General features: G+C 31.1%; 1 protein-coding gene across 1 annotated transcript in view; it reads right to left on the bottom strand.

Annotated features, from left to right (window-relative positions):
- Positions 1–26726, bottom strand: part of LOC142328123 (cell adhesion molecule 1-like) — a 615871-nt gene that overhangs the window by 424696 nt on the left and 164449 nt on the right. The window contains exon 2 of the mRNA XM_075371644.1: positions 24049–24110. Coding sequence (XP_075227759.1) covers positions 24049–24100 — 52 coding nt within the window. The 5' untranslated portion in view covers positions 24101–24110. The remainder of the gene's footprint in view (positions 1–24048; positions 24111–26726) is intronic.

Raw genomic sequence — 26726 nt, 5'->3', positions numbered from 1 at the left:
TTAAGGAAGGTATGATTCCTTATTTCTTCAAAACCCCATTTTTCCACCTCCTGGGCCAATAGTTGGTGATATAAAAAAATATTATTTAGTTAAGTTTTACTATCCAAAGAATAGTAGGAATTTTAAACGAATTCGATATTTTACTTAATAAGAAAGTTATAGCGATATTTTGTTTTTTTTTAAGCCCCCGTGGTCCGATTTCGGCTTAACGAACTCGGCCGCGATTTTGCGACGAGTTATTTTTAAGGAACAATTTGAAATTGTTTGGGGCAAAATTACGTCAGTTATCGTGTCCAAAAAAAGTGAAAAAAAAATATATATATATATAAATTTTTGAACTGACGGTAGTTTTGGAATCTGGGGGATATGAAACGTGAAGATTGTAGAAATTTTTCGGACATCGAATCATGGTACGTATTACAATATTATAATAGGTAGCTTCCCTATGAAATCTACCTAAAAACGAATGCCATTTTCAATTCTCCTTTAAATTATTAATTTTTCAAAAGCACCAAATTAAAAGTTTATAAACAACTGTTTGTTGATTTTTAATTTAGTGCCTTTTTAATTCTAAAAATTTAAATTTAATGAAGAATTGAAAAAAATATTAATTTTATATTTTTAATGAAGATTAATTTTTTATATTATATATATTTTAGTATTTTCATACTCGTATAAAGTGTGCTTTAATATATTTATATGTTTCAGTTCGCAATTATTTCTAGCTGCGTTTTTTAATTGCAGTTTCCAATTTATTTCCAACTGATTAAATTTAAATGAACTTTTTTTACTTTATCTTAATAAGTGCATTAAAATTTTAATTAAATTTTGTTAGCAAAATAAACGAGATAATTCATATATAAAGCATCAGTATTTTGGCTCTAGTCGTAAACAACTAAACATAACATTTTCATGGAAAACAGGAGTAAATATTTAACATAACAATTATTTATTCTAACAGTTTTTAAAATTTGGTTAAATTAGTTTTTTATTTATAAACTGTTAACAATAGAAATTGAAATGTCTGTACAAGTTAAAACGTGAAAGAAAATTCGACATCCATCTCTCGCTCTTTATTAGAAAAATCTTGCTTTGATTTAAAGGCCTAACATACACCCACAGGGTCTAGTGGTGAACTCGTCATCGCAAATCAGTAGATTTCGAAGTCGAAAGCTCTAAGGTTCAAATCCTAGTAAAGGCAGTTACAATTATACAAATTTGAATACTAAATGGATACCGCTATTCCTTGGTGGTGGGTTTCAATAATTAACCACACATCTCAGGAACGGTCGACCTGAGACTGTACAAGATTACATTTGATTTAAATTCATACATATCACCGTCATTCATCCCCTGAAGAAATACCTAACGGTGGTTGCGGAGGCTAAACAGAAAAAGAAAGAGGCCTAACATGATTTCTACGTTAGAATTTATTTAAATTATAATAATGATTAACGCCGGTTTATTGATACACAGATTGTGACTTTTTTCATTTCTGATTTCACGTTTGGCAAATTTCTGTTTTGGGCAACTAAACTGTATAATACAATTCCATTACACGGTACATTTTACTCTGTACATTAACTTCGTACATTTAGAATGAAATAATTGTTTTTCAAGAATTTTTTACTAAAATAATGAGAATTAGGACGTTTTTGAACATTTTATAGTTTAATATATTTTAAATAATGTACGTTTAATTTAACTTTCAAATAAATAAGTTTAAAATTACAATGTAGAATTTAACTTTACTAATATAATTAATGTCCCTAGTAAAATTGATTTTTAAAGTATAATTAAAGCATAATTGCTTGGAAAAAGTTTATTTATATTTATATTTTATGTGTGTGTAAAACCAGCAATTAAAGCTTAGTAATTCAGAGCACAGAATTGTTCGCTAATTAAAATTGTCCACAATATTTTTTTTTCTTTTCTGTAACCTAGATTAATACACATTTTTATTTCAATAACTTTTAGCCGTTTAAAAACCAATTTTCAGATACAAAAAACAAACAGATTTATCAATTCAATATAGCCATGTCATTTCTAGAATATTCATCCATAAAGTATTTAATTAACGTTATATATGATGTGAATTATTATATTTAAATATCTGCAAATTATCAATGAATATTTATTCATTCATTAAGTTAACGAATTTAATAAAGTTTTTATTTATTTTGTTCGTTTTTATTTTTATATTCAGTTAAATTTAAATAGAAAAAACTGTTTTATTTATATTTGGTAATATAAGTTTACAATTAAACAGTTACATCATAGGTATCAGAAATTATTTTTCCCTAAAAAAAAAAAAACGAATAACCCGTTCATTTTTCAAAGGTTTAAATAAATAGCTCACAATGTAGAAATTATCGTTATAAACGAATATTACTTAAATATAACTCAAATTCGAACAAAACTAATTTTTTTTTCTGATTGCATGACACATCCATCAAACTGACATAATTATTTGATTTTTTAAAAAATATGTGTTGTGAAAAACAGATGTGTATTGGATTAACGTGTTTATTTGAACTATATAAAGATATTTTTGTATCGTATATGTTACCGTGAAAGATCGATATCTGTCAAATGTCGATATTCTAAAGTGAATGTCGACACATACCAAATAAATCAGGGAAAGACCGAAACAGTTGCTTATTTGGAACTTCGCCGTTATATGTCGACAAACTCAGATAAGCTCTGGTAGGGGTCGAAATGATAGCCAGAAATTAAAAGAAATCATCCAATTCCAATCTCTAAGGTAAAATACGTACATCTCGTAAAAAGTGGGGGAAAAAAGTAAGTTTACATTTAAGCCAAACATAAACTACGCTCGGTTCGCTCGCTAACCTTGACTAATTATTGTTAATTATATGTTATTCTCCAGCATTGTTGACGATTAATCAAATTCACCGCATTTATAAAAATACTTAATCAAATTTTCAGCATTTTATAAATTGAAAGGGCCAATCAGGATATACAGAATATGTTAATCGCATGGATGAACAATAACGACACAAATAAATGGTCAGATGGTGTATAATTTTCTTATAAAAATATTTTTATTCAACTTTCACTATCAGTGAATGCTGAATGCGGTGAATTTGATTCATTACCGCCAATTTTGGAGAATAAACTTCGTTTTTTACGAGGGTTACTCGTAATCTATTTACCCTAGAGATTTGATATTGGATGATTTTTTTTTTAATCACTAGTAATCGTTCAACATCCACCAGAGCTTATCTCTGTTAGTCGACATATACCAGCAAGATCCGAATAAGCAAATATTTAACCGACGTATTTGATGTGTGTTGTCATTCACCGGAGAATATTTACATTCTCTAATTTCGGTATTTCAAATTAACATGACTGTCATGACTGTTGAGTATATCCATCAATATACTCAAGAGTGAGTATACTGGTAGGACCGGACAGTCATGACTGTTTTACATTTTAACTGTGATCTTTTAAATTTTTTATTTTATTGCTATAATTTTATCTCCTGATGATGGCTTTCAAGTAAGCCGAAAGATCTTTAATTCATGTCAGTGTACTAGTAAGGTGGATTTCATTAGTTGTTAATATTATTTGATATATATATTATTTGTGTGCAATTACAATAACTATGGACCACGCAAACATCATTTCTTCGGGTTTACTTTTCTTTTCTCCCGATATTCTTTTATTCTTTCCACGTGTTTAGTCTTTTTCTCTTTCAACCATTTCACTTTGGTGCGATTCTTTTTTCTTCCTCATCGTTTCAAACTTAACTTTAATTTTTTTTTTGTTTCTTGGATCCCTAGGTTCTGGAATTCCTTCTACATTTGAAGAACGCTGAGCTCTTTTGTTCCCAAAGTTTAATGAATATTTGTTTATTTAGTCTTTTTTGATCCATTCTGTACACACGTTCCAGGAATCCCAGTTTTCCGTCTTCTTATAGCTTTTTTAATATCCTTAATTTCGTCATACACTTCTTGGCTGGATTTCAGTCTATATCCTTCTTTAGCTTTCTTCATGCTTAGGATTGATCTCCTTCTTTCTTCTTTGTACTTTCTTTAAATAAAAATCCTTTTCTTTAATTATACATGTTTTTGTTTTTCTTTCTATTTTCTTTATCGGTAAGGTGCAACATTTACCTTCTTATAGCACCACTGATTTCACCGTTTTGGCAAAATGTCTGAGTTCGGCCCTTTTTGAGACGTTCTTTTTACTGTAGATATTTTTTATCAACGTTATTTATTCAATCTGTTTCTTCTCTCTTCTGTTGCCACTCTATCAGTACTGGTATATTATATTATACAGCCTGAAAAAATATTTGTGTTTCCATAATACTTTACTATATATAATATATAACCCCAGTAGTCAGAAGAATGACCAAAATTCATGAAAACGGAAAATCCACGGTGCGTTCCTCAGAGACGGAACCTGAATCAAACGACCCACAAACGAATTATATGAAAATACAGACACCATTACCGTCAAATTTAGGAAAAGACGTCTACAATTCTACAGACACTTATGCAGGATGAGTGAAGATATATTCACTAAGAAAATTTTCAACATCGTCAAGGCAAGTAAATTAAAGTCCATTCGGATGAAAGAAATACAAGACGTCCTGGAACGACTGAAAATCCCAGAAGAAGAAATCAAGGACTGAAGGATATTTAAGGATGAAATTATAAATAAGAAAATTAAACAAGAGCAAACAAAGAAAAATTATAGGAAGAAGATGGACGGTGGAGAGGAAGAAGAAACACAGTGAACGGATGAAGAGGCTTTGGGAAAAAAATAAAAGAGAAGAAGGAGATAAAGCATGATTGGCTCAAGTCCACGCGCTCTCTTAAAGGGGAATAATCGGAAATAATAATAATAATTATATATATTTTTAAACCAATTTCATTCCAGTCTGAAATCCCTCTTATAATTTTTATTCCGATTTGAACATATTAATTACTAATTACACAAATGCAATTTGCATACCGTAATTATTACATCACATACAAATTCAAAGAATATTATCTACTTTAGGCTAAACGAGAAAGGTAGATTGATTACCAGAATATTAACGTGGCATAAAGTGAATCTCATGTTTAAACTTCCTAATTGCTCTTCTTACCGTTACAACAGTAAATAATTGTGTATTCGTTAAAATGTTACGGATTCAATAAAATATTAATTCTCTTGTATGTGTTCTCTGAAATATAAATGTTTAATAATACTAAAACCTAGCATATAAACAAAGGAAAGACACAGAATGCTGACATTTCATTTACATCAAAGAGAAAGGGCACGTCAGTCAACAGTGTGCTCAATCCTCACGCTAAGCTTTTCGTAAGCAACTGTTAATAATAATAATAAATGAACCTACCTAAAAAAATTTGTAAAACAATTTTGTACTAACTGTGATGGTACTCTACGTTTCACTGAAAATAATTGTTCTGTTGTTTCTTTAAACAGGTAACATATGAAACCTTTATAATTCCGTACTTAATCAAGCTTTATAGAAATTAGCGTACATGATAATGGATTACCTCTATTTATTTTTAGTACATATTTTTATATTAATTTCATATAAGCCATTTATATATATATATATATATATATATATATATCCTATTCCTACCCTACTAAAGAGCATTTGTTTGTTGTCTCTTGTGTGTTTGTGTGTGTGTGTGTGTGTGTGTGTGTGTGTGTGTGTGTGTGTGTGTGTGTGTGTATGTGTGTGTGTGTCCGCTTCCCTTAGCTTAGCACCGGTATTTACCGATCACTAGCGGAAAATTCCGATTTGTTAGTATAAATTTCTAGAGTTAAATTTATAATTTAACTCAATTATATCAATTTTCATCATTCAAAAATAAATATTTTTACACAACAGGTAATCAATTTTTGACACCTAGTAATCCCATTCCGAGACACCACCCGCCAGGGCAACCCACCCGGAGGGCCTAGATGCGGAGGGCGTGTCTACGACACGCCTCTGCAGCTAGTGATAGTATATAGAGTGATTCACGATGAATTTAACAAACTTTTAGAACATGTTCTGCTGGTGAAAATAAAAAAGAAAGTTTCAGACATTTGAAATCATTGGTATATGAGCAAATGCGTATTATACGAGAAGAGTTAGTTATTAAAATTTTTAGTGCGGTACAACTAATAAAATATAACCCTGTTGTTAAACGAAAAGCCATAAAAACATTGTTATCGGACAGAGTGATATATGTACTTTATTTTCCATTGAACAAAGTTATTTTACACCAAACATAAAATAGTTCATTTTTCGACTCAAAACGTTTTATTTTAAACCAGGTTTCTCAAAAAATGCTAAAAATAAGTTTCTGGGTTCTCAAAAAAAGTGAAAAATATAGCTTTTTTTCACTTTTTCAGAAAAGATTTAATATAAAACCATTAAATTTACCCCAACAACCAATTGACAGTTTGGTTTAATTTCACCGAAGGCGCAAAAATCAGGGTGAAGTCCTTCGCCAGCCGGCACTCACTAACAAAAAGCCTTTCCAAAACTATGTTTATATGAACTTTCTTCTTTATTTTCACCAACAGATCATGTTCTGAAAGTTTATCACATTATTCGTGAATCACTCACTCTCTATATGTATGTATGTATGTATGTATGTATATATATATATATATATATATATATATATATATATATATATTATCATCTTCTTCTCTTACCTTTAATCTAAGTTTTCTCTGATTAGGCCTTCTCCAAATTTCTTCACTGCCTCGATCCTTGAACCATGTCTCTCCCATTACTCTCACCACCTTCTCTCTTGCGCACCTCCTTTGCTCATATACTAATGATTTCAAGTGTCTGAAACTTTCTTTTTTAATTTCACCAGAAGAACATGTCCTAATCACAGTATTTATCCATTTCATTTTTGGTCTTCTACCTGTTTCCTTTGCATGTACCATCCTGTTTGGTAATCTTTCCTCATTCATTCTTTCAATGTGCCCAAACCACCTGAGCTTTGATCTTTCAATCGACTCGACAGTTTCTCAGTTTAAATACCTCTCTAATCATTCTGCTCCTTACCCTATCCCATCTTGTTTCACTAGTATGCTCCTATTAAGTTTCATTTCTGCTTCTTACTCGACCCTCCGCCTTTCTACTACCTGTCCAGATTTTACCGCGTAGATAAGAACCGGTACAAAGTACGCTTTATACATAATTCTTTTATATCGCAAAGGTACCTCCTTTACGATATCAGATCAGGCCTCTTACATTCTAATAAAACCTTTTACCAATTTCTTTAACAATTCTCCCATCTTCAGAAAAAACTGTTTCCAGATAAGTAAACTCTTTTACCCTTGATGGTATGATATATGTTTTATCGTTAATTATACCATAACTGCGTATAATGACTGAGAATTAATTTTTCCGATCCCAATTTCTAAAATTTTATTTTTCATTATATCAAAAATATCATTGACGATTTTACGTGCTATTATGAAGTTTTGATTCTTAATTACGGATTTAAATTCTGCCATAACAGGCCTAAAACAAAATTATTGATCAAAAAAGTACAAAACCAAGAATTTTTGAATACGCTTTAGAGTTTAAACCAGAAAAAAATTCATAAAAACTACAAAATGTGAAAAACAGTATGTAAGTATTTATTATGTCGTACCTTAGCAACACAGCCCGAGTATCCTTACAGGACACTAAAAATGAAACTAAATTCATTCATTTATCCACGGTAATTTAGAAAGAAATTGCGCCACTGCGTTTTCATTTTCTTCTTCAGAATGATTCGAGGTTACGTGATCCATAATTTTTTAGCTTGAAAAAAAGGATTTTATCATTGTTAAATTAGGTGAAAATTTGCTTGAAAAAATAATTTGCGTGAATTTTTTGCAATCCAAACCGTAGAAAAGATTATTTTCTTATTATTAATTTATACATATGTGTATGTGTGAGTGCGTGTGCGCGAAAGGGTATAGGCGTTGTATGTACAACGTACGCAGTGCATGCGCGTACTCATAGAAGCCATCTCTTGTAAAATTGAGCGATATAGTGGTTGTTTGCTTTTATTTAAGTATATAAAACTTAAACAAAAATCATTAATATGTTGACACTAATTCTGATTTTGGTTTGTGAAAGGAACATATAAGACTGATTAATTACTAAATTCTAATGCTAATTTAACTCATCGAAATAGAATATTTAAAAAATTTCTCAACAATAAAAACAGTCAAATAAAAGTAGATTAATTCTATTGCTACAAAAATGTCAATAGATTCTCATTTCTGAAATAGGAATTATAAATTTCACATGTAGAACTGCTTTTGTCTTTGGAATGAATTTTAAGTTGACTTTAAGGGAAAGTTTTAGGAAAGGCTACCTCCACTCCGATCCTGTTATTATACCAGAAACGTAATACAAAAAAGGTTAGTCTCGCAAAGACAAGTGGGGATTTGTCACGCTTTGTAAATATTTAATTTTTTTACAAAGTGCCTATACAGTAAGCTCGTGTTTGCTCATCTTTCTGTTGAAAGTAGATCAATCACGTTTCCATGTATACATCGATATAGGCCCGCGTAGAATGGTGGGATTTAATAGTAAATCGTACATTGATAATTTTAAGCGTGTGCTTTGGTAGGGAAGGAAAAAAAGGTACGAAGACTCTGTGCATTCTTTGTACCACAAGGTAGAATCGCGCATTGCCCGTCTTATACGCATACACATTGATTATTAACACATTTCACAATTCAAAGAAATCCCGAGTTAAATAACACTAGAGTACCGTAGGCTCACGAATACGGGTGAGCATCGTACACAGCTTACAATTATATGGTGAAATACAATAACATTTGCACAAGCAGGAACCCATACGTCAGGACTTATTTGTCAAATAAATGTAGATACCGAGTGTGTTCTAGGACGAAGAAGAGGACATATCCCTTACAATAACATTAATTTATGTGTTGTTTCAAGAAACAAAAACCAATAAACACAAAAAATATTTAAAGAAAATAATAAAATTGCACTAAAGTATTAATCGCCTTTATAACCAAAAACTTTAAAAATAAATGCTTTTGATTAGTATTAGTCAAAATACGAGAGCTTATCTCCCAAGAAAAGACCGTTTCATTTTTAAAAAAATATTCTGAAAACTTTACAAAAATTTTTTTATTTCTCTTAAACTACATACCTTATACTACTTCTCTACATAATGGCCACATAAATTAAGACATTTATTGTAGCGATACACCAGCTTCAATATACCCTCATCGAACCGTGCTGCCGCCAGTCCAATTAGCCACTGACTAACAGCATTTTTAAGTTCATCGTCACCCGCGAATCGCTTGTCACTCAAATATTCTTTCAATTACCCAAACAAATAGTAATCAGAAGGACCTAAGTCCGGGCAATATGGTGGGTGATTGTAAATTTCTTATCTAAATGTTCTCAGTAAGTCACGTGTTCGACCCGCAATATGTGGATTTGCATTATCGTGCAACAGGATAACACCGTCGGTCAGCCGCCCAAGTTTCCGATTTTTAATGGCGCGCCGTAACGTACGTAGAGTTTTGCAGTAGGCATCTGCATTTACAGTCGTTCCTCGAGGCATGTAATGAATCAGCAGTATGCCAAACCGATCTCAAAAGACTGTGGCTATCAGTTTATGTGAAAATACCTGCGACTTAACCTTTATCGGTTTGGTTGGTGATTGAGGATGACGCCATTCTCTTGACTGCCGTTTTCTCTCTGGCGTGTAATACGAAATCCATATTTCATCGCCGATAATAATTGAATAAAGGAGCTCACATTTTTCTGTGAACCGCATCAAAAATTCCAGAAAGAGTAATTACAGAAATTACTCTTTAATTGTAATTAAAAGAGTAAGTGAACGAGTGAACACAGAATAGAAAAACGAAGAAATTACATTTTTTTTGGTATTGTGATAACAGAGGACTAGAAGAGCGCAATAAAAATAAAAGGAAGGGTAGAAAGATGACAAAAAAAGCCTTCTGTAGGAAGATGGAATTACTATGTACGAGTAATAAAAGTCTGGACGTAAATGAAATGAAGATGGAAAACTACAACGGGACAAAGGAGAAAGCTTGACAAAAATAGGTGGAAACAGTGGTGACGTAAGGGACCTACCTGCTCCAGGCAGATGATGATAATTAGTTCACAAGTTTTTTTTGATAATTCAATATATTTATTTAAAATTTAAAAAGGATGTAATGGAAAATGTCAAATTTTATATTATATGCTTAAGTTAAGTAATGTGGAAGCAATTCTTAGTCATTATTGAGTTTCTGTCCAAGTAATTTCTATTCATGTTAGATATGCAAGTAGTGGATTATATATTTTGCAAATTATTTCAGGACACCGCCTGCTATGAAGGAGAAGCGGTAAAATCTAAATAAAATTAATTTGTAGCCTACCCTTATGATTTCTTTTATCCAAACCTTTCTTTTTCCCTTGCATTTAATATATTATTTTACCTTTGCTTATGTATATATTTATTTCATGTATCATGAATTTTTAAATAAAATATTAAAATCACGGCATAGTAAAAATGTGGTATAAATTTTATAGTGATATTTGTAAATGAGGCATCCTACCAAGGCTGGAAGACTCAACGCCCGCTTACTTTTCAGTCTACGTTAGTCACATATCTTGCTCCATAAAAAAATATAACTTTTGATTGTATTTATAAAAATAACTCGTACCACAGTAATCGGATTAATTAAATCATTAAATTGTTAAATAAATGTAGGATAGTACATTTCATGTCAATCAGTCAATTTTTAATCTTCGGCAACGATTGTATTCTATAGCAAAAATTGTAGCGTGATCATGAACAATTAAACTTTCTGTAATCGTTTTAATGGCTCTAAAGGCTTATTTTATAGGCTTAATACTGGAAGACCGCATTAAATGCTTTTTGATCATGGCTTTGTAAGTAATGTTTTATAAAATTATTTACAATATCTAATTACTATTACTTATAAATTATTTAGATGTTTTTATATCCAAAAACCAATTACTCTTCAATATAATAATCTAACAAGCAGCACACAAGCAATCATCTTCAGCCAAGATTTCTTCCTCATTCTTTTTGTCTGTAATAGTATATTATCCAACAAGTCATTAATGCACGAGTGCAAAGTAAGCAGTGACACGAGCGTTGGCGAGTGTCGTAAACTTTCCAAGAGTGCATTAATGACCATTATAGCGAGCTGAATAGTGTATTTTTTCCACGGTTGAGATGACATTGAAATTATTGATTAAATCAGTGATAAAATACATTGTTTACGGATTATATATTTTTTTAATTTTTCAAAAAATATATTAAACAATACATTTCTGTAGTGATAAGTTATTATCAGTCATAAGATCTACTATCTTTTTAATAACGATCGGTATTAAAGACATTTCTTTCTCAGAATCCGACATAATTAACAAAAGGATAAATAGTGTAATATGGTAAATTAGTTACCTATTGGTATACTTTAACAAATTAAACTCTGCATATTAACTACTTCTTTCTTTATTTTTCTGTTTAGCCTCCGGAACCACCGTAATGTATTACTTCAGAGGATGACATGTATGAATGTAAATAAATAGTAGTCTTGTACAGTCTCACGTCGACGGTTCCTGAGATGTGTAGTTAATTGAAACCCAACCACCAAAGATCACCAGTATCTACGATCTAGTATTACACTATTACGATCTAGCTTGTTAACTACTCTATCGGATTAAAATAGAAGTAAAAAAATCCCTTTCGGCACGCCGGAAGGCGAAGGTAGATTTCACCGATGCTAAGTACGGAATAAAAAAGATTTCCACCTTAAAGTTAAGAAAAACTTCAAATTTTCTCAATACGAAATGGTTGAAAGTGAAAAAAAGTTTCACATGTTTAGCATACGATAAGTCCCATCTTACAATTCCAGCAACAGTTTGGTCATCCCTTGCTGAAAGGATTGTTCATATCAAGAGTTGTTTCAGACAAAGGTTTTAGGTAATGTTTACAGGACTAACAACCACTATAAACCGATTCGATAGTGCCGATTCGATTCGATAGATAAGGGAGGTATGATATGTTTTTTCTTCAAAACTCCATTTTCCACCCCCTGGGCCAATGGTTGGTGATATTAGAAAGCTTTACTTACATAAGTTTTAGGCTCTTATCTAAAGAATAGTAGGAATTTTAAAGGAATTCGATATTTTACTTAATAAGAAAGTTATAGCGATATTTATTTTTTTCGAAAAATCCTCCTCATGATCCGATTTTGGCCGTTAACGAACTTGACCGAGATTTTGGGACGAATTATTTTTAAGGAACAATTTGAAAGTGATTGGCACAAAATTACGGTAGTTATTGTGTCCATATGAAATATATAAACTTTTGAGCTGACAGTGGTTTTGAGGTCTGGGGATGGAAAACGCGAAGATATGTCGAAATTTTCCGAAAGTCGAATCATGGTACCCATTACAATAGGTAAATTTCTTATGAAATCTACCTAAAACAGCTGATACAGTAAACAATACCCGTTTCTGATCGGTAACTGGATGAAAAGAGTAGGCTTTTGAACGGTTCAGTACATGTATCATAATGAAAATCTGTTTAGTAATAACTATTATCATGATACAGGTCCCAGTCGCGTAATTTAAACGTTATAATACAGCCCTTTTTTTATTTTTCCTGTTTCACCTCCAGGAATTACCGTTCAGGTATTACTTCAGAGGATGAATGAGGATTATATGTATGAGTGTAAATGAAGCGTAGTCTTCTACAGTGTCAGTCAGTTCGACCGAACTGAAAAGATTAAATACCTGGGTGTTACTTTTGAGAGGAATTACCGGTTCACCCAGCATATAATAGACATATGTGCCAAAGATGAAAAGATGACTAAGAATTTGAATATAATAATGTCTTCGCAGAGAGCTCCAAGACCCACTAAGCGCAGGGCGATAGCGTCCACAGTGACATATATGATGTTATATGCAGTACCAGTGTGGTGGCATATAACATTTAACCCAGTCAGGGTTAAAAGAAATTTGAACAGACTGGTTAGTACTCATAGGAGGCTGTTGCTGGGGGTTGTTTCAGCTTACAGGACGGTCTCCTATGAGGCGTTGTGCGTGTTGTCTGGGGTGCCACCAATAGACTTAATGGCCCTAAATAGAATCGAAAGGGCGCAAGGCCTCGAAGCAAATGAAGCAAAAGACAAACTTAGACATAGATGGCAGGAGGATGGACCAGCCAGACGCACGAAGGAGCTGATTCCAGATCTTACACTACGGTTAGACAGGGAACATGGTGAGTTAAATTATCATATCACGCAGTTTTTTACAGGTCATGGCAATTTCAATGAGTACCTCCATCGTGTTGGAAGAAGGCCAGGTCCAGAATGTATGTACTGTGAGAGAATTGACAATGCAGAACACACATTTTTCTGCTGCGAGAGGTGGGCAATTAAAAGGAGGAACTGTGGCATAATAGGTATGAGCCCGGCAGAGGTCCTAGAGCACATGTTGAGGAGCGAAATAAACTGGAAGAAGGTTACGGAATTTATAGTAGCAGTATTAACAGAGAAGGATATAGATGAAAGGCGACTAGGTTACTAGTGTAGAATAGGGTAGGGTGGATAGCCTCAGTGGTGAGAGACGGCACGCTGAGGTGTGTCGTTCTCAATGATCCACTGAGGACTCCAAGGGTTTAGATAGGTTCCGATGAAGAAGAGGTGTAAGAAAAGACCCGGTGCCACGGGTAGTCGTGGGTATGTCATGGTTTCCAAATGGGTAAACAGAAAATCACTCAAAAGAGCTGACACCGGCGAGCCGACCTGCCATGCCGGACGTTCAGCCGGTAGGCGGAGAGGCTCGTTAGAGTTTACCAGACACTCCCCTGGGTGGCGCAATACCAACCAGTCGGACCGGCCCAGGGGAGTAGAGTGAAAAAAAAAAAGAAAAAAAAAAAGTCAGTTCGACCGACCATTCCTGAGATGTTTGGTTAATTGAAAACCCAACCACCAAAGAACACCGGTATCCACGATCTAGTATTCAAATCCGTATAAAAATAGCTGCCTTTACTAGGACTTCAACGCTGGAATTCTCGACTTCTAAAATATATCGTATCTACTTAGCTTCAGACGACCAATAGGTGTACTGTAAAATAACAAAAAAATTCTGATTTATTTTAATTCACTGATTTGGGAAGACGCGTTCGCCTGGGATATAAACCAACGCGGTGGGTTTATAATACAGCCCTAGAAAAATTTATTCCACTGTCATTAATATAACCTGGTGATCGTTTTTTATTAAATTGTTTAACTATTTTCCGCAACAATTCATTAATTTTTTCTTCCTTTTTTTTTATTTCCCCATGAAGGGTCATCATCTCGGTCATGGTTTTATTGTCATATATGCTCTAGGCGATATTATATACAGCAAATTTTAATTCTAGTTTTCTTATTTGATTTACAATATCTCCTGTTGTGGATGTCGTATTCTACAATGATAGAGGGCAGTCTCAAACTGAGGTGTTTTTTTCCTAATATTTGATCTGAAGAAGGTTCTTGGTAAATATCCCAAATTCATAATATCAAAATGGTAATAATAGAAGAATTTACAAATAAATGATTTTGTCATAATTTTCTAATAAATTTGACTAATTAATTATAACTTTACAACTAATTTTATTAATTTCAAGGATTAAAGATTAACCAATTAACATTAATCAAACATTGTTTAATTCAGATTTTATGTTTTTTTAGTTTTTTTTTTATTTACAATTATTAAATAATTATAATAAACTTTATATAATTGTAAAGTTTTCACTGAACCAAGCGATGAATTCTAACTAATTTAAATTTTCATAGAAAGGGGTGTCAATCATTACAGCTCAAGTAGGCCGACTCTACTTAGTTTCAGATGACCCATAGGTGAACTATAAAATAACAAAAAAATTGTGATTTATTTTAAAAGTATTAATTTCGTTAAACAAAGAATTAATATAACTCTTCAGTTTTCTTGATAATAAATGAACCGTTCATATTAAATTGGTTGATAATAAAAAAAGAGGTTATAAAATAATGTAAAGAAAGATAGGTGGTGAAAAGTAAAAGAGGGTTTAATCTCTTTTTGTTTAATATAAATCCTGTGTAGGTTGGAGTTTTGTGTTGCAGAGGGTAAAGTCCGTCGCTGCTGCACTAATGAGTCGGTAATGAAACCGGGAGTGTACAATAGAGAGCAATACTGTAGCGCTGAAGAGGCGAGTAGAAGGTAAAAGGGTGGTGTGATTAGTAGTAGGGATGAGAGACCTTTTTGCTCATCTTTTTACTACCTACATACACTCATGACCAATTAATGACTTCTAATGTCATCCTTTGATAACATAATGTTCTTCACCCTCCCAATATACCTCTAAATATATCCCGTTCCTAAAATAGACCTATATGAGCTCCATTATAACAGAAGCAAAAAAATTTTTAAATACCAGTATTACAATGTAACGTATGTAATATAACCTATTTACATTTAACCACTTTATAATTTATCATTAGATACTGCGTTTATGTAAAAATTAAAACCATTATTCTCTGTAATTATATCTAAACAAATAAATACGTTTATCGCTTCAGAAAAATTGTTATTAATTTTAACACAATTAATTTTATTGTAATTATAATTAGGTATTTCAAACGATGAGAATTTTATACATTAATTAGTCCATCTCAAAATAAATTACGTAACCTTTGTTAATTTAATAAATTCGTTAACCTACTTAATAGAATAACATTTGTAACAACGAAAATTATTCGATAAACGAAAAATTCCAGTAACCAGACATCCCTGTTATAGACTTCGTTTAACCGGATACCGGCCATTCCGGAGTTCGAATCCCGGTTAGGCATGGCATTTTTTATACGCTACAAAATTGTATTCCATATATCCACGTAAAAGCTTCTCTGTAAGCTTCTGTGGTTAACAATACATCAAATAAAAAAAAAAAATTGAAAGTCTGATTGTTTATTTGTTACTCCATCGCGCAAAATATACGGCGCCGATTTCGATGAATACTTTATTTCTATTTTTATAGATAAACATGTAGGCTACAAACAATAGTTATTTTTTCGAAAACTATGCAATTTTGAATACTTTTCACAGTTATTGAAAAGTTTCATTTTTTCATTCCTCGAGTTCTACTGCAAGGATTTTGGTGACTTTTTTTTATTTTCTTTCTTTTTTTACAGAAAAAGCTTTTTTTTATTGGCTCTCTTTTTCCTGTTTAGACTACGGAAATCACTGTCAGGTATTACTTCAGAGGATGTATGAGGATGATAAGTGATGAGTGTAAGTGAAGTGTAATCTTGTACAGTCTCAGGTCGACCGTTTCTGAGATGTTAATCAAATGTGTGTTTCTGAGATGTGGTTAATTGAAATCCAACCACCAAAGAACACTGGTATCTACGATCTAGTATTCAAATCCGTATAAAAGTAACTGCTTTTACTAGGATTTGATCGTTGGAACTCTCGACTTCGAAATCATCTGAGTTGCGAAGACGTGTTCACCACTAGACTAACCTGGTGTTTTTTGTTTTAGCTACATTTTTAGAAGTACACGTGTACAGTAACGGGTAGCAGCAAGTTGTATATGTGTCTAGTCTAGCTATTATTAAGAAATTAATGTTTATATCAACAGAATAGAAAAGGATGTTAAAAAATAATTTTGCTATAAATGATTTCTTTACTTAATTCATAACAATTCATTTAGTGAAGAGCGTAAGTACTCTATTTCACCTGGTAATCGGTATTGTGTAGACCTATTTTAGGGACGTTCGGTTATTGAAATAATTGCTTAAATAAATCCCTTGTGCAATATTAACAAAACGATCATTGTAAATAATTTATGGCTGGATTAGAAACAGTGTTTTTATTTTTTAAAACTTAAACACCTAAAATAATTAATAATGATAATAAAACTGTTAATTACGTACTTTTAATTTTTGGGGAACTTAAAAACTTTAAAAAGGCTGATAAAAATTAATTTAACTAAAAATTTGCAATGTTTCAGCGATTTACATAAATAGAGTACTGAATTTTTTTTCAGTTTTTTATACCTCTTCTAGAATTTTCTTCAGTTCTTCTCTTGTTTGTTTCCTTTTTGTTACCGTAATTCTGCTACGATCAAGAGGTCACCTGCTGTTTTGTTGTTCTTTAATCTCTGGATGATTTCGTCGACTTCAGATTTGACTTCTTAAGTTGACTTCTTGATATGGTACGGAGTTATCGGTGCCTTATGATGGATTATTGAATTGTAATCTTTTCTCGCGTTCTTGGCATTTTAATAGTTTTTCTATATATTTTGTTAAAATCTACGAACACATATCTTGTTAAAACGAGAAGAGAAGTTTATTTCGTATTTATTAATCCTTAAACAATTTTAAATGTCAAATTGTTTAAGGATTAATACATTTGATGAGGACTAATTATTTTGTAAAGAAATGAGAATTTTTTAATTTATAAAAGTTTATAAATTACGTAAAAACGTTTGAAGTTATCTTTAATAACTGTTTTCTTTCAGTTTAGCAATGCAAAAGTGTATAGTTTTTACAAAATTTTTATCGCTGACGATCTGAGAAAAAAATACAGCAAAACGATACACTCAATCATCTCTCAAGCTCATAATAATTTGTATAGCGTACATTTGAGTTAAATGAAATTCCCGAAACATTATCTTTGTTTGAGCAGATGGTTCTGTGATGCGTAGAGAAGCTTCTGCTACTGAAGAATGAAAAAAATAAGAATGTAAAGAGATAAATAAATTTAAAAATAGACAGGAACAACGGATAGAATTTCTGGTATAACGTGGAAGTTTGGAGAACAGATATACGGTTATTTAACCGTTACGCTTAAATAAACAAGGAGGATCAGCTGCTATTAACGTTAATAGAAACTCTAGGCGCGGGAGAATAAATACTAACGTTGGACGGCGAGCGGGAGAGCAAACACGGTTAGCGTTAGAAAAAAGACACGAGAGCAAGAAGACTGTTCCAACGAATTTAGACCAGCCTAGACTGTAAGAAAAAGATAAGGAAGAAGAATCCCCCACAACCTAGATTCCCTATCCTTCCTTCATCTTACAATAACTATTAAAGCAACCGCCTACAGACACCATATGCGACTACCTCCGCGAAGAGAATGCATTGAACCCACCACAAAACTAGGAACCCGTAAGGCGGATTTCTGCTAACCCGAAAGGCTCTGGAACGAAAAAGCCTTAAACGGATGGAATGAAGAGGAATAACATTGGGAAAAAGAAGAAAATATCATGCTAATCTCCCAAGAGATAATCAAGTAAAAAATACTTTTCACAAAAACGATTTACAAAGGATAAGAACGCAATCCCAAACTCTGTTCATCTTAAAACCGCTATTAACGATTATTACTTGCCTGATAAAAAGGAATAACTAGCAAGAAGCGATTGAGATCCAGGATCTGCAATAAATTGGGGCTAATATAAATATATAACATCCTTCTGTTCCGTTCCGAGTGGAGAATGTATATGATACATTCGAAGTGAATGTGCTATAACAGTTGAATCTACAAACGAAGAGTGCTTCACGAGCTCATTCTGATTTTTAACATAAATCCGAGTGTTCCGTTCGGCGGTTAAATAAGAAAAGCTGTTCAATGAGTTTATTTTGAATAGGAAACAAGGTACCTGTTTAGATACATTTGTTTTACTTTATACTCTTGCTTAACGTAAACATCTCCTGTCATCCTCTTGTTTCTTCTTATTTGTTAATGAATCAGCTGATCTTAATTATTGTTAGAATTAATTATATGAATTTTACTTTACTTCAAGATGTATTAGCAGCAACAGCACTAAATTTTTATTGTTCTAGCTAGACATATTTAATATATATTTAAAACGTGATAAATATGAACATAACTATTGTAACTCATTGCAATGTTTAATAAATGAAGTGTAAATTTTGAAAGTAAATAAAGGAAGTGATTATTAATAATAGGTTATCCGGTATTACTTAATGTATACGGTTTACACAACCGACTCCGCGGTTGAAATTATTGTACAGCGCCATTACTCACTGATAAAAGTACAAGCTAATTTCCTCTGTAAAATAAGTAAATAATCCTTCTTATTATTGATATTTTATTAATTTAAATCTCACTACCATAACAACTTTTTAATTTCCGTTAATTATTTTAAATGACGTAATAGAATCAAAATTATTTTTTATGGCTTATTTTGTAAATAAATCACAAAAATATATTTACTTATTTTATAAATATAATAATATTAAGACTAAATAAACTGCATTTGTGAGAATTTTTAACATGTTTAGTCTCTCAATATCCTTTGCCAAACTATCTGATTTAATTGCCAACCGATGAAATACATTTAAAAAATATAAAACGGCTTTTATTTCCATTTTTTTTTTAAACAAAATATATCTTATGCATACTTTCGTAAATATTTGACTAACTATAATAAAAAATAAATAATATCGATTGATAAAGAAGCAATATGTATCCAACTATTGTTGCAAAAAATTTATTTCATACTTATTTCATTTAAAAACAAAATGTTATTCGGGTAAAAATTAAATTTTTGTAGTGGAAACTTCTTTAGATATGCCGTGCACTTTTGATGGGTATTGAAAAAGTCTGATCTGATCAGGCTCGGAAGTAAAATACTCGTTCATATAAACTCGGGCAATACGAATTTAGCCGAACGCAGTAGACAGTCTAATGAGGGTAGTGAGTATGATCTGCTGTCAGGCTCCGAGGTGAATTGCTCATTCGGGTGAAATCGGGGAAGCCGAATTTATCCGAGCGAGACAGAAAGAGAGAAACAGTCAGTTGGCAAGGGTTTGTGCTTAGCTATGTTTTGATCTAATACATCTATAATTGTTATACGGTGTACGTGTAAATATTCATGTTAACTACTACACATTTTTTCCAGTTGTACTTTTAGTGCATCATCGTTCTAATACTGAAAATATTGTTGAAGAGTAAATCAATCATTGCGTATGTAAGTAAATTTATGTATTTTTCATTTATATATATATATATATATATATATATATGTATATATGGGTGTAACCGTACTTTTCAAAGCATACTTTTCATTATGATTTAGTTAATTTCGAGTACTTCGTACAGTACTCCGTATTTCAAGTACTAATTTTCGAGTACTCCGTATTTTGACTACATAATATATTTAAATGTATATATTAATAACACGTGACAACATCTTGCCTGCGTCATCACTTCCTTTACGGTGTAGCTTTTATTGTAAGTTCTATCTGGCATTTGGTTTTAAAGAACCAAATTCCTGTAAATAACCTGTTAATATGAATATAATTATTGAAGATGTCGTTCGATATCTATCCTGGAATTATTGATATTTTTCTTTCTAACTTCCCTAAACCCACATTCCAAAAAATATTTACAACGACAATTATTTTATAATACTACGTACATTAGCTATTCGAACAAAATTATTAAAAATTTAGAAAACAATATAATTTTATTTCCAAAAGAAGAAGTTTATTCGTGTAAGAGGATTTAACGATATTCGATCGTTATTATCTATAATGTTCGTTTCAGACTTATATTTTAATCCATTAAACGAAATATTACATAAACTAATATTCCATTAAAATGAGTTTGGGTTATTAAAAAAAAATATATTTTACTTTCGATCATTTTTATTATTTAAAATACAGTATCCATTTACTGAAATCGTTCCCTTGACTACGATGAAAATAATTTAAATGCGCCGAACGCATAAATTCTTATAAAACATAAATAAAAATAAATGAAATTTATTAACCTATGATTTTCTTGGTTTTTAGTGCGCACTCGCCCATACACATACACACACACACACACACACACGTATATATATATATATATATATAGAACACCAAAGAATAATTAATACCAGTGATTCTAGAAACAGTAGATTTTACCTATTTTGTGCTGAATTCAACAAATCCAACTCAAGAATGAGGTTTAATTAATAAAAATCAAGATTTAATTCTAGAACAGAATTGTCTTAGTGTCTTAGTAGTTAACAGGGAAAGATTCAGCCAGTTCTAATAATAATACGGGGGTTATTTTTTTTTCAAGGTCCGATGATCGGTCACGAAATTAAAACCACAGTGAAAATAAAAAATTTGTTATTTGTAACAAGTACATACATAGTTACGCTATTTCTCTTCATAGTCGCCACTCCGATTTAGACATTTGTCGTAGCGTGGTACTAACTTTCCAATACCCTCGTCATAGAACGGAGCCGCCTGTGTTTTCAGCCATGTTTCTACGCTGGTCTGCAACTCGATGTCTGTGCCAAAATGTTGTCCTCCTAGCCAGCGTTTCATGTAAGCAAAGAGATGAAAATCGGATGGAACCAAGTCCGGGCTGTATGGCGGGTGATGAAACACTTCCCAACGAAAACGCTGCAGGAGCTTTTTGTTTTCAAAGGTCGGCAAAAGAACTGCCAGTTTTCATAAAGACCTAATAATATTTATGTTAAATTGATGTCTCATTATAAAGAAGTTTTTGCAATGAATTTTTATGCTTTTAAATATAATTAATTAAATTATAGATATACATATGATAAATTTTTATTTACTTTTACCATATGCGATTAATCAAAACTTCTTTGTATATTTTTGTTTATTTGTTTCATTATTTCCAACAGACATAATCTTTATTATATTTAGAATAAGCCTGTTTAAAATTTTTAACCGTTAATATTCATGGTTTTAATTAGATAAATATTTATTTATTTGGGATACAAATTCGTAAACTACTTACCGGTCACTAAATTTCAAATTTCTTTAACTGAAATCGCTCCCTTGACTACGATGAAAATAATTTAACTGCACCGATCGCATAAATTCTTATAAAACATAAATAAAAATAAATGAAATTTATTAACCTATGATTTTCATCTTTATTACATAGACCTTTCCTACCCAGGGCTAGAATAATATATAATTTCATATCTTTATCGGTCTTCCACGTTTTCTACGTAAGTAGAAATCCATTCTCAAGCCTCATTTGGAGTTTTATTTGTATTCGTGAGAGATTAAAATCCAAGCTATCTGCCGTTTTTAAATTCGGTCCAATACTAATTCCTTACACCGATTCTTTTTCAAATACATAGTTTGTAACGATACCCATAATTATAACATAAAACATTCTCTTGTACAAAAAAATGCTGTCTTCATAGAGTAAATCTTTTTTTTGGTTCTTAGCAGTTATCTATCTATCAGCCACATATTTTTCCGTTCCAATGGGTTTAAACAGTAAGTAGTAATCACTTTACATGTTAGCTACGTATTATTTACTTAAATGTCATTATATTATAAAATTAGTGAGACAATTATTACGATTTGATAAATTTTATAAGTATTAATAGTAGTGCTTATCATTCAACTGATATTCTTGACTGATATTCGACTGATTATACTTTTGAATATTTCCTTTTTTTTTCTAGTTAGTATTTTACTTCAATTAGATCGGTTCGGAGTTTTTTGCTTCTAATTTACATTGTACGAATGAACATTTGGCAATTACCAAATACAGAAAAGAATTGCCGTGCAGTTCTTTATTGAGGCTGGGGTCTACCAAAACATCGCGTATGTCCAAACGATCATAACATGACGTTCTCTGTTAGGGCTAGAGCGTTATGAAGACAATAAAGTAAAGGTGCAATGAATAAGTGATTTTCATATTAAGTTAAGTTGTAATGGATTATAGTACTAGACTAGCGGGCAGTTTGATTAAAACACTAATTTAAACAACTATTGTACGTGACGGGTAGATAACCGATACGTATCGTTTGTTTTTTTTTTTTTTTTTCATTTTATGTGATGAAGTTCAGATTATTTTATTATATATCACACTATTCTGTGTGGACATATAAAACATTCAAAGATACAAACAAATCTTACTTCCAAAAATACTTTTCATTCCAGTAGAACAAAATTTAACATTTTAGTGTTCTAACAAAAATTTTAGTGTTCTTATATTAAAAACTTTATTTGAAATATTACGTTTAAACGATCCATCTGAAACTGTGATAACATCAAACTATTTTTACTATTTGACCATTTTTTTAATTTTCTGACAACATATAAGATATCATCTCCATCACCACCAAGTGCCATTTATTTTGTTTTTCCCCGTATAGATATTCATTTCTAATCTGTTATATAAACTATTCGATGAATTTGTAAATCATATACTATACTTCAATTTACTATACTATACTCTTCAATTTCTTTAACTTCAGTGAAGAGAACGATTAAAGCTTAATTGTTTCCCAATTGGATACCGGTTCGAAGCATTTTTTAGTTCATTTTATAAGAAATAAATTCAAAAACACATCGACTAATAGGAATGATATTTGTTACTCTGCTTCACTGTACAAATAATGAAGGAACGTATTTACCCTATGTAACACATCCTTTTACTTCCTAAATTTTTCTGTTCAATATTTTACGTTGACGTTTATTTTAATAGAACGTAGAATGATGAGGTTTATTTTAGAGAATTTTAATAGGACACGACCCTATCAAAAGCGCTTTTAATGACGTTTTTAATAATTCAGGTTTTTTTTGGTTATGTTTTAAGTTAACTGTTAAAATGAAAATGTTAGTTTTCAGTGTGATAAAAACTATTATGTTTTAATAACGAAGTACTGTTTAATATGTAAAAGATTAACTTTTTTTAACAAACTTTTATAGAACTCGGATATATTTTTACTTATTTATATATGCTTTATAAATATATATATATATTTATATATAATGTTTATGATATACGAATGAATATGTTCATGTAAATATTGTAAAAAGGAATATAAAACGAGACGTTTAGTCATATATCAAGATCTAAAACGATGTACACATTGTATTACACTCGTATGTATTATATTTAACAGTAATTATGTATATAATAAAGAATTTATAAATTATATTAATATAACAATAATAAATATTAATATTCTACTGATTTCTAACCTGACGCCATTATAATGATGAGAAGGAATTGCATAAAATTTGAGAACTGCATTTTCTTTAATCTGTAACAAAAAGAATACAAATAAGATAAAATTAAACAATATTTTTTGTATGTTTGTTCTCCTGCTCCCTGGGCCGACTCAAAAATCAAGTATTACTCAGCCCAGGGAAGTGTACTTGCGACTAATGAGCCACCCCCCTTTCCGGCAGTACATCTGGCATGGCAGGTCGGCTCACCGGTTCGGGATCTTTTCCTTATTTTCAACTTGCCACTGCCTTTAACCGCTAAGGCCAGGGACACCGGGTCCATCTATGCCGTTCCATGGCCCTTCTCCAGCAACCGGATCTCGATCGTTATGTTAAAATAAAATAGAAAAAGTATTCAAAAAGTTTTAGCATTTTAACAAAAATATTTAAAATATCAAGGTAAAAATTTGTGAACATAACTGATTTGATAACTAAACAAAATTTTATAATAAAATAAAATATCTATAATAATATTATTTTTTTACACCCCACCGGATCGGTCTATTGGTAAAATGGGCCGTCAATAATTGTTGTTTATCAGCCAAGTTTTGAAGTCAAAGGTTCTGTGGTTCAAATCCTAGTAAAGGCAAGCTACTTTTATACACGGATTTGAATACTGGCCAGTGGATACAAATGGCTGGGGTTCAATTAACCGTACATCTCAGGAATAATCAGCCTGATTCTATACAAGAATACCTCATTTACTTATCATACATGTCTTCCTCATTTCATTGGGCCGTAGAATTACATATTGTTCCAAAGTTAAACCGACTGCAATATACATATTAAGAATAAGAAATGACAAAATATTTTCACAAAATAACTAAAATATTTTTTTTATACCTACTAATTAAGAAAGTAAAAAAATAATTTAAAAAAGTAAAATTTAGTAATTATGTTATTTTTTGAATTTAAAAAGGTTTTTCTAGTTTAGCTACTAATTTCGTGTTTGAAATAATATTATTTCACATTAGAAATAATATTATGATCGTCCAGAAGTAAGAATCTTTTGCATACCGCATGCTTGAATCTTCACTCTCAACAATTTTTATGAAAATTCAAAGTTTTCGGCACGGTCTTTAGACTTGTGGAATGTGTTTGCTTCATGACAATGCACGTCCCCTTGCCGTAAAAATTTATAAACTTCTCAAAGGATTCGTATGGGATAATTTTGATCATCCGCCGTATAGTCCAGATCTTGCTCCAAGCAGGTTCCATCTGTTTACAAAATTGAAGGAGTTTCTTGGCGGAAACCGCTATGAAAATGATGAAGACGTCAAGACAAACTGTTCGTAAGAGGCTTAACGGACTAATGACAGACTTCTCTGATGACGGTATACAAAAACTAGTGCCGCGATTTGACAAATGGATTTGAAATTAGAAGTTATATGGAAAAATAACTTTAAAAAATGTAGATTATGATGCGCATAAAACAAAAACGAGTTTTTGCATGACCCTTGCACGTGCGTGTGTGCGTGCGTGCGTATGTGCGGGTGTGGATGGCATTTTTAACGTTATTTTCACGTGCTGAAAGACCTAAATAATGTTTTAAATTGTTCGAATTTTTATAGGTTTTTCTGATTTAATAAATTAATTTTTAATTTTAATTTAGATAAGTATAAAAAGTATAAATAATTAAGAAAATAGGAAAAAAACTATCGATCTGTAATATAAAGGAGAAATTATATTTTTTTCTGTATGAAAATCTTGGAAAATTTCACTAAGAACGTTTCTAACAATTTTTATTTCTCAATTTCGTTTGATTGGATTTAACCGATTCAATTTTAAGTTCACCGACAAGAAATTAGATTACATAATTTTGCCGCTATTTAAATCTTATTTTATTACTTATCTGTATATTTACCAAGAAAGATAAGACGAAAGTTATATGAAAAAAATTGTACAAATATTTTTAAAATGTAAAAATATTATAATTAAATATAAGACTTAGGTAAAAAAAAAAAACGGGTAAATAGAAAAAATATAGCTTTAAAACAAAACATATTTAGTAAACTATAAGTAAAACCTTTTCGTAATTTTTACCTCCAAGTTGAACAAAGTTTTTTTTTATAGATTCTATTACGTTATTGCAATGTTTTTATCAATAGAATAACAGGGATAAAAAATTCTCTCAGTTCAGCAGATTGTTCAAAGGAATCTCCTGGTTATTGTTCTAAAAATCGTCTGTTCTTTCAAAAAATTTTCTTTATATCATTTACATTTTTTCTTTATTGAATTTTTTGTTTTATTATTTGATATTTTTAGTTCTCAGTTATGAGGAAGGTTCAGAAAGAACCTTCTTTAAGAGGAGGAAGGTTCCTTTATAATGAGGTTATAAGGAAGATCAGATTTTTTATATACCTTAAGAAGTTTAATTTTATTTTATTCCTTTCTTTGAATTTGATTTCATTACTTTGATACTAATTCTATATAAAATTGTAGTCTTTACACGTTATTTTCACTATTTATATTTAAAATTAGCTGCGCCAGAAATTAAAAAAAAGGAAATAAACAACATGTAATCAGCAACAGATTCATTTTTCTGAAATAAAAAGAGTGCATCCCTCCTTAAATAAAGCTTTTAAAACCTCTTAAATTTAATTTTTTTACTCCTAAACTGCCTTAGTATGAAATTTGGGTAATTAGTTATT

The sequence above is a fragment of the Lycorma delicatula genome, chromosome 7 (genome assembly GCF_047948215.1).
Source record: "Lycorma delicatula isolate Av1 chromosome 7, ASM4794821v1, whole genome shotgun sequence".
Lineage (NCBI taxonomy): Eukaryota > Metazoa > Arthropoda > Insecta > Hemiptera > Fulgoridae > Lycorma > Lycorma delicatula.
This window is presented reverse-complemented; position numbering and strand designations above follow the sequence as displayed.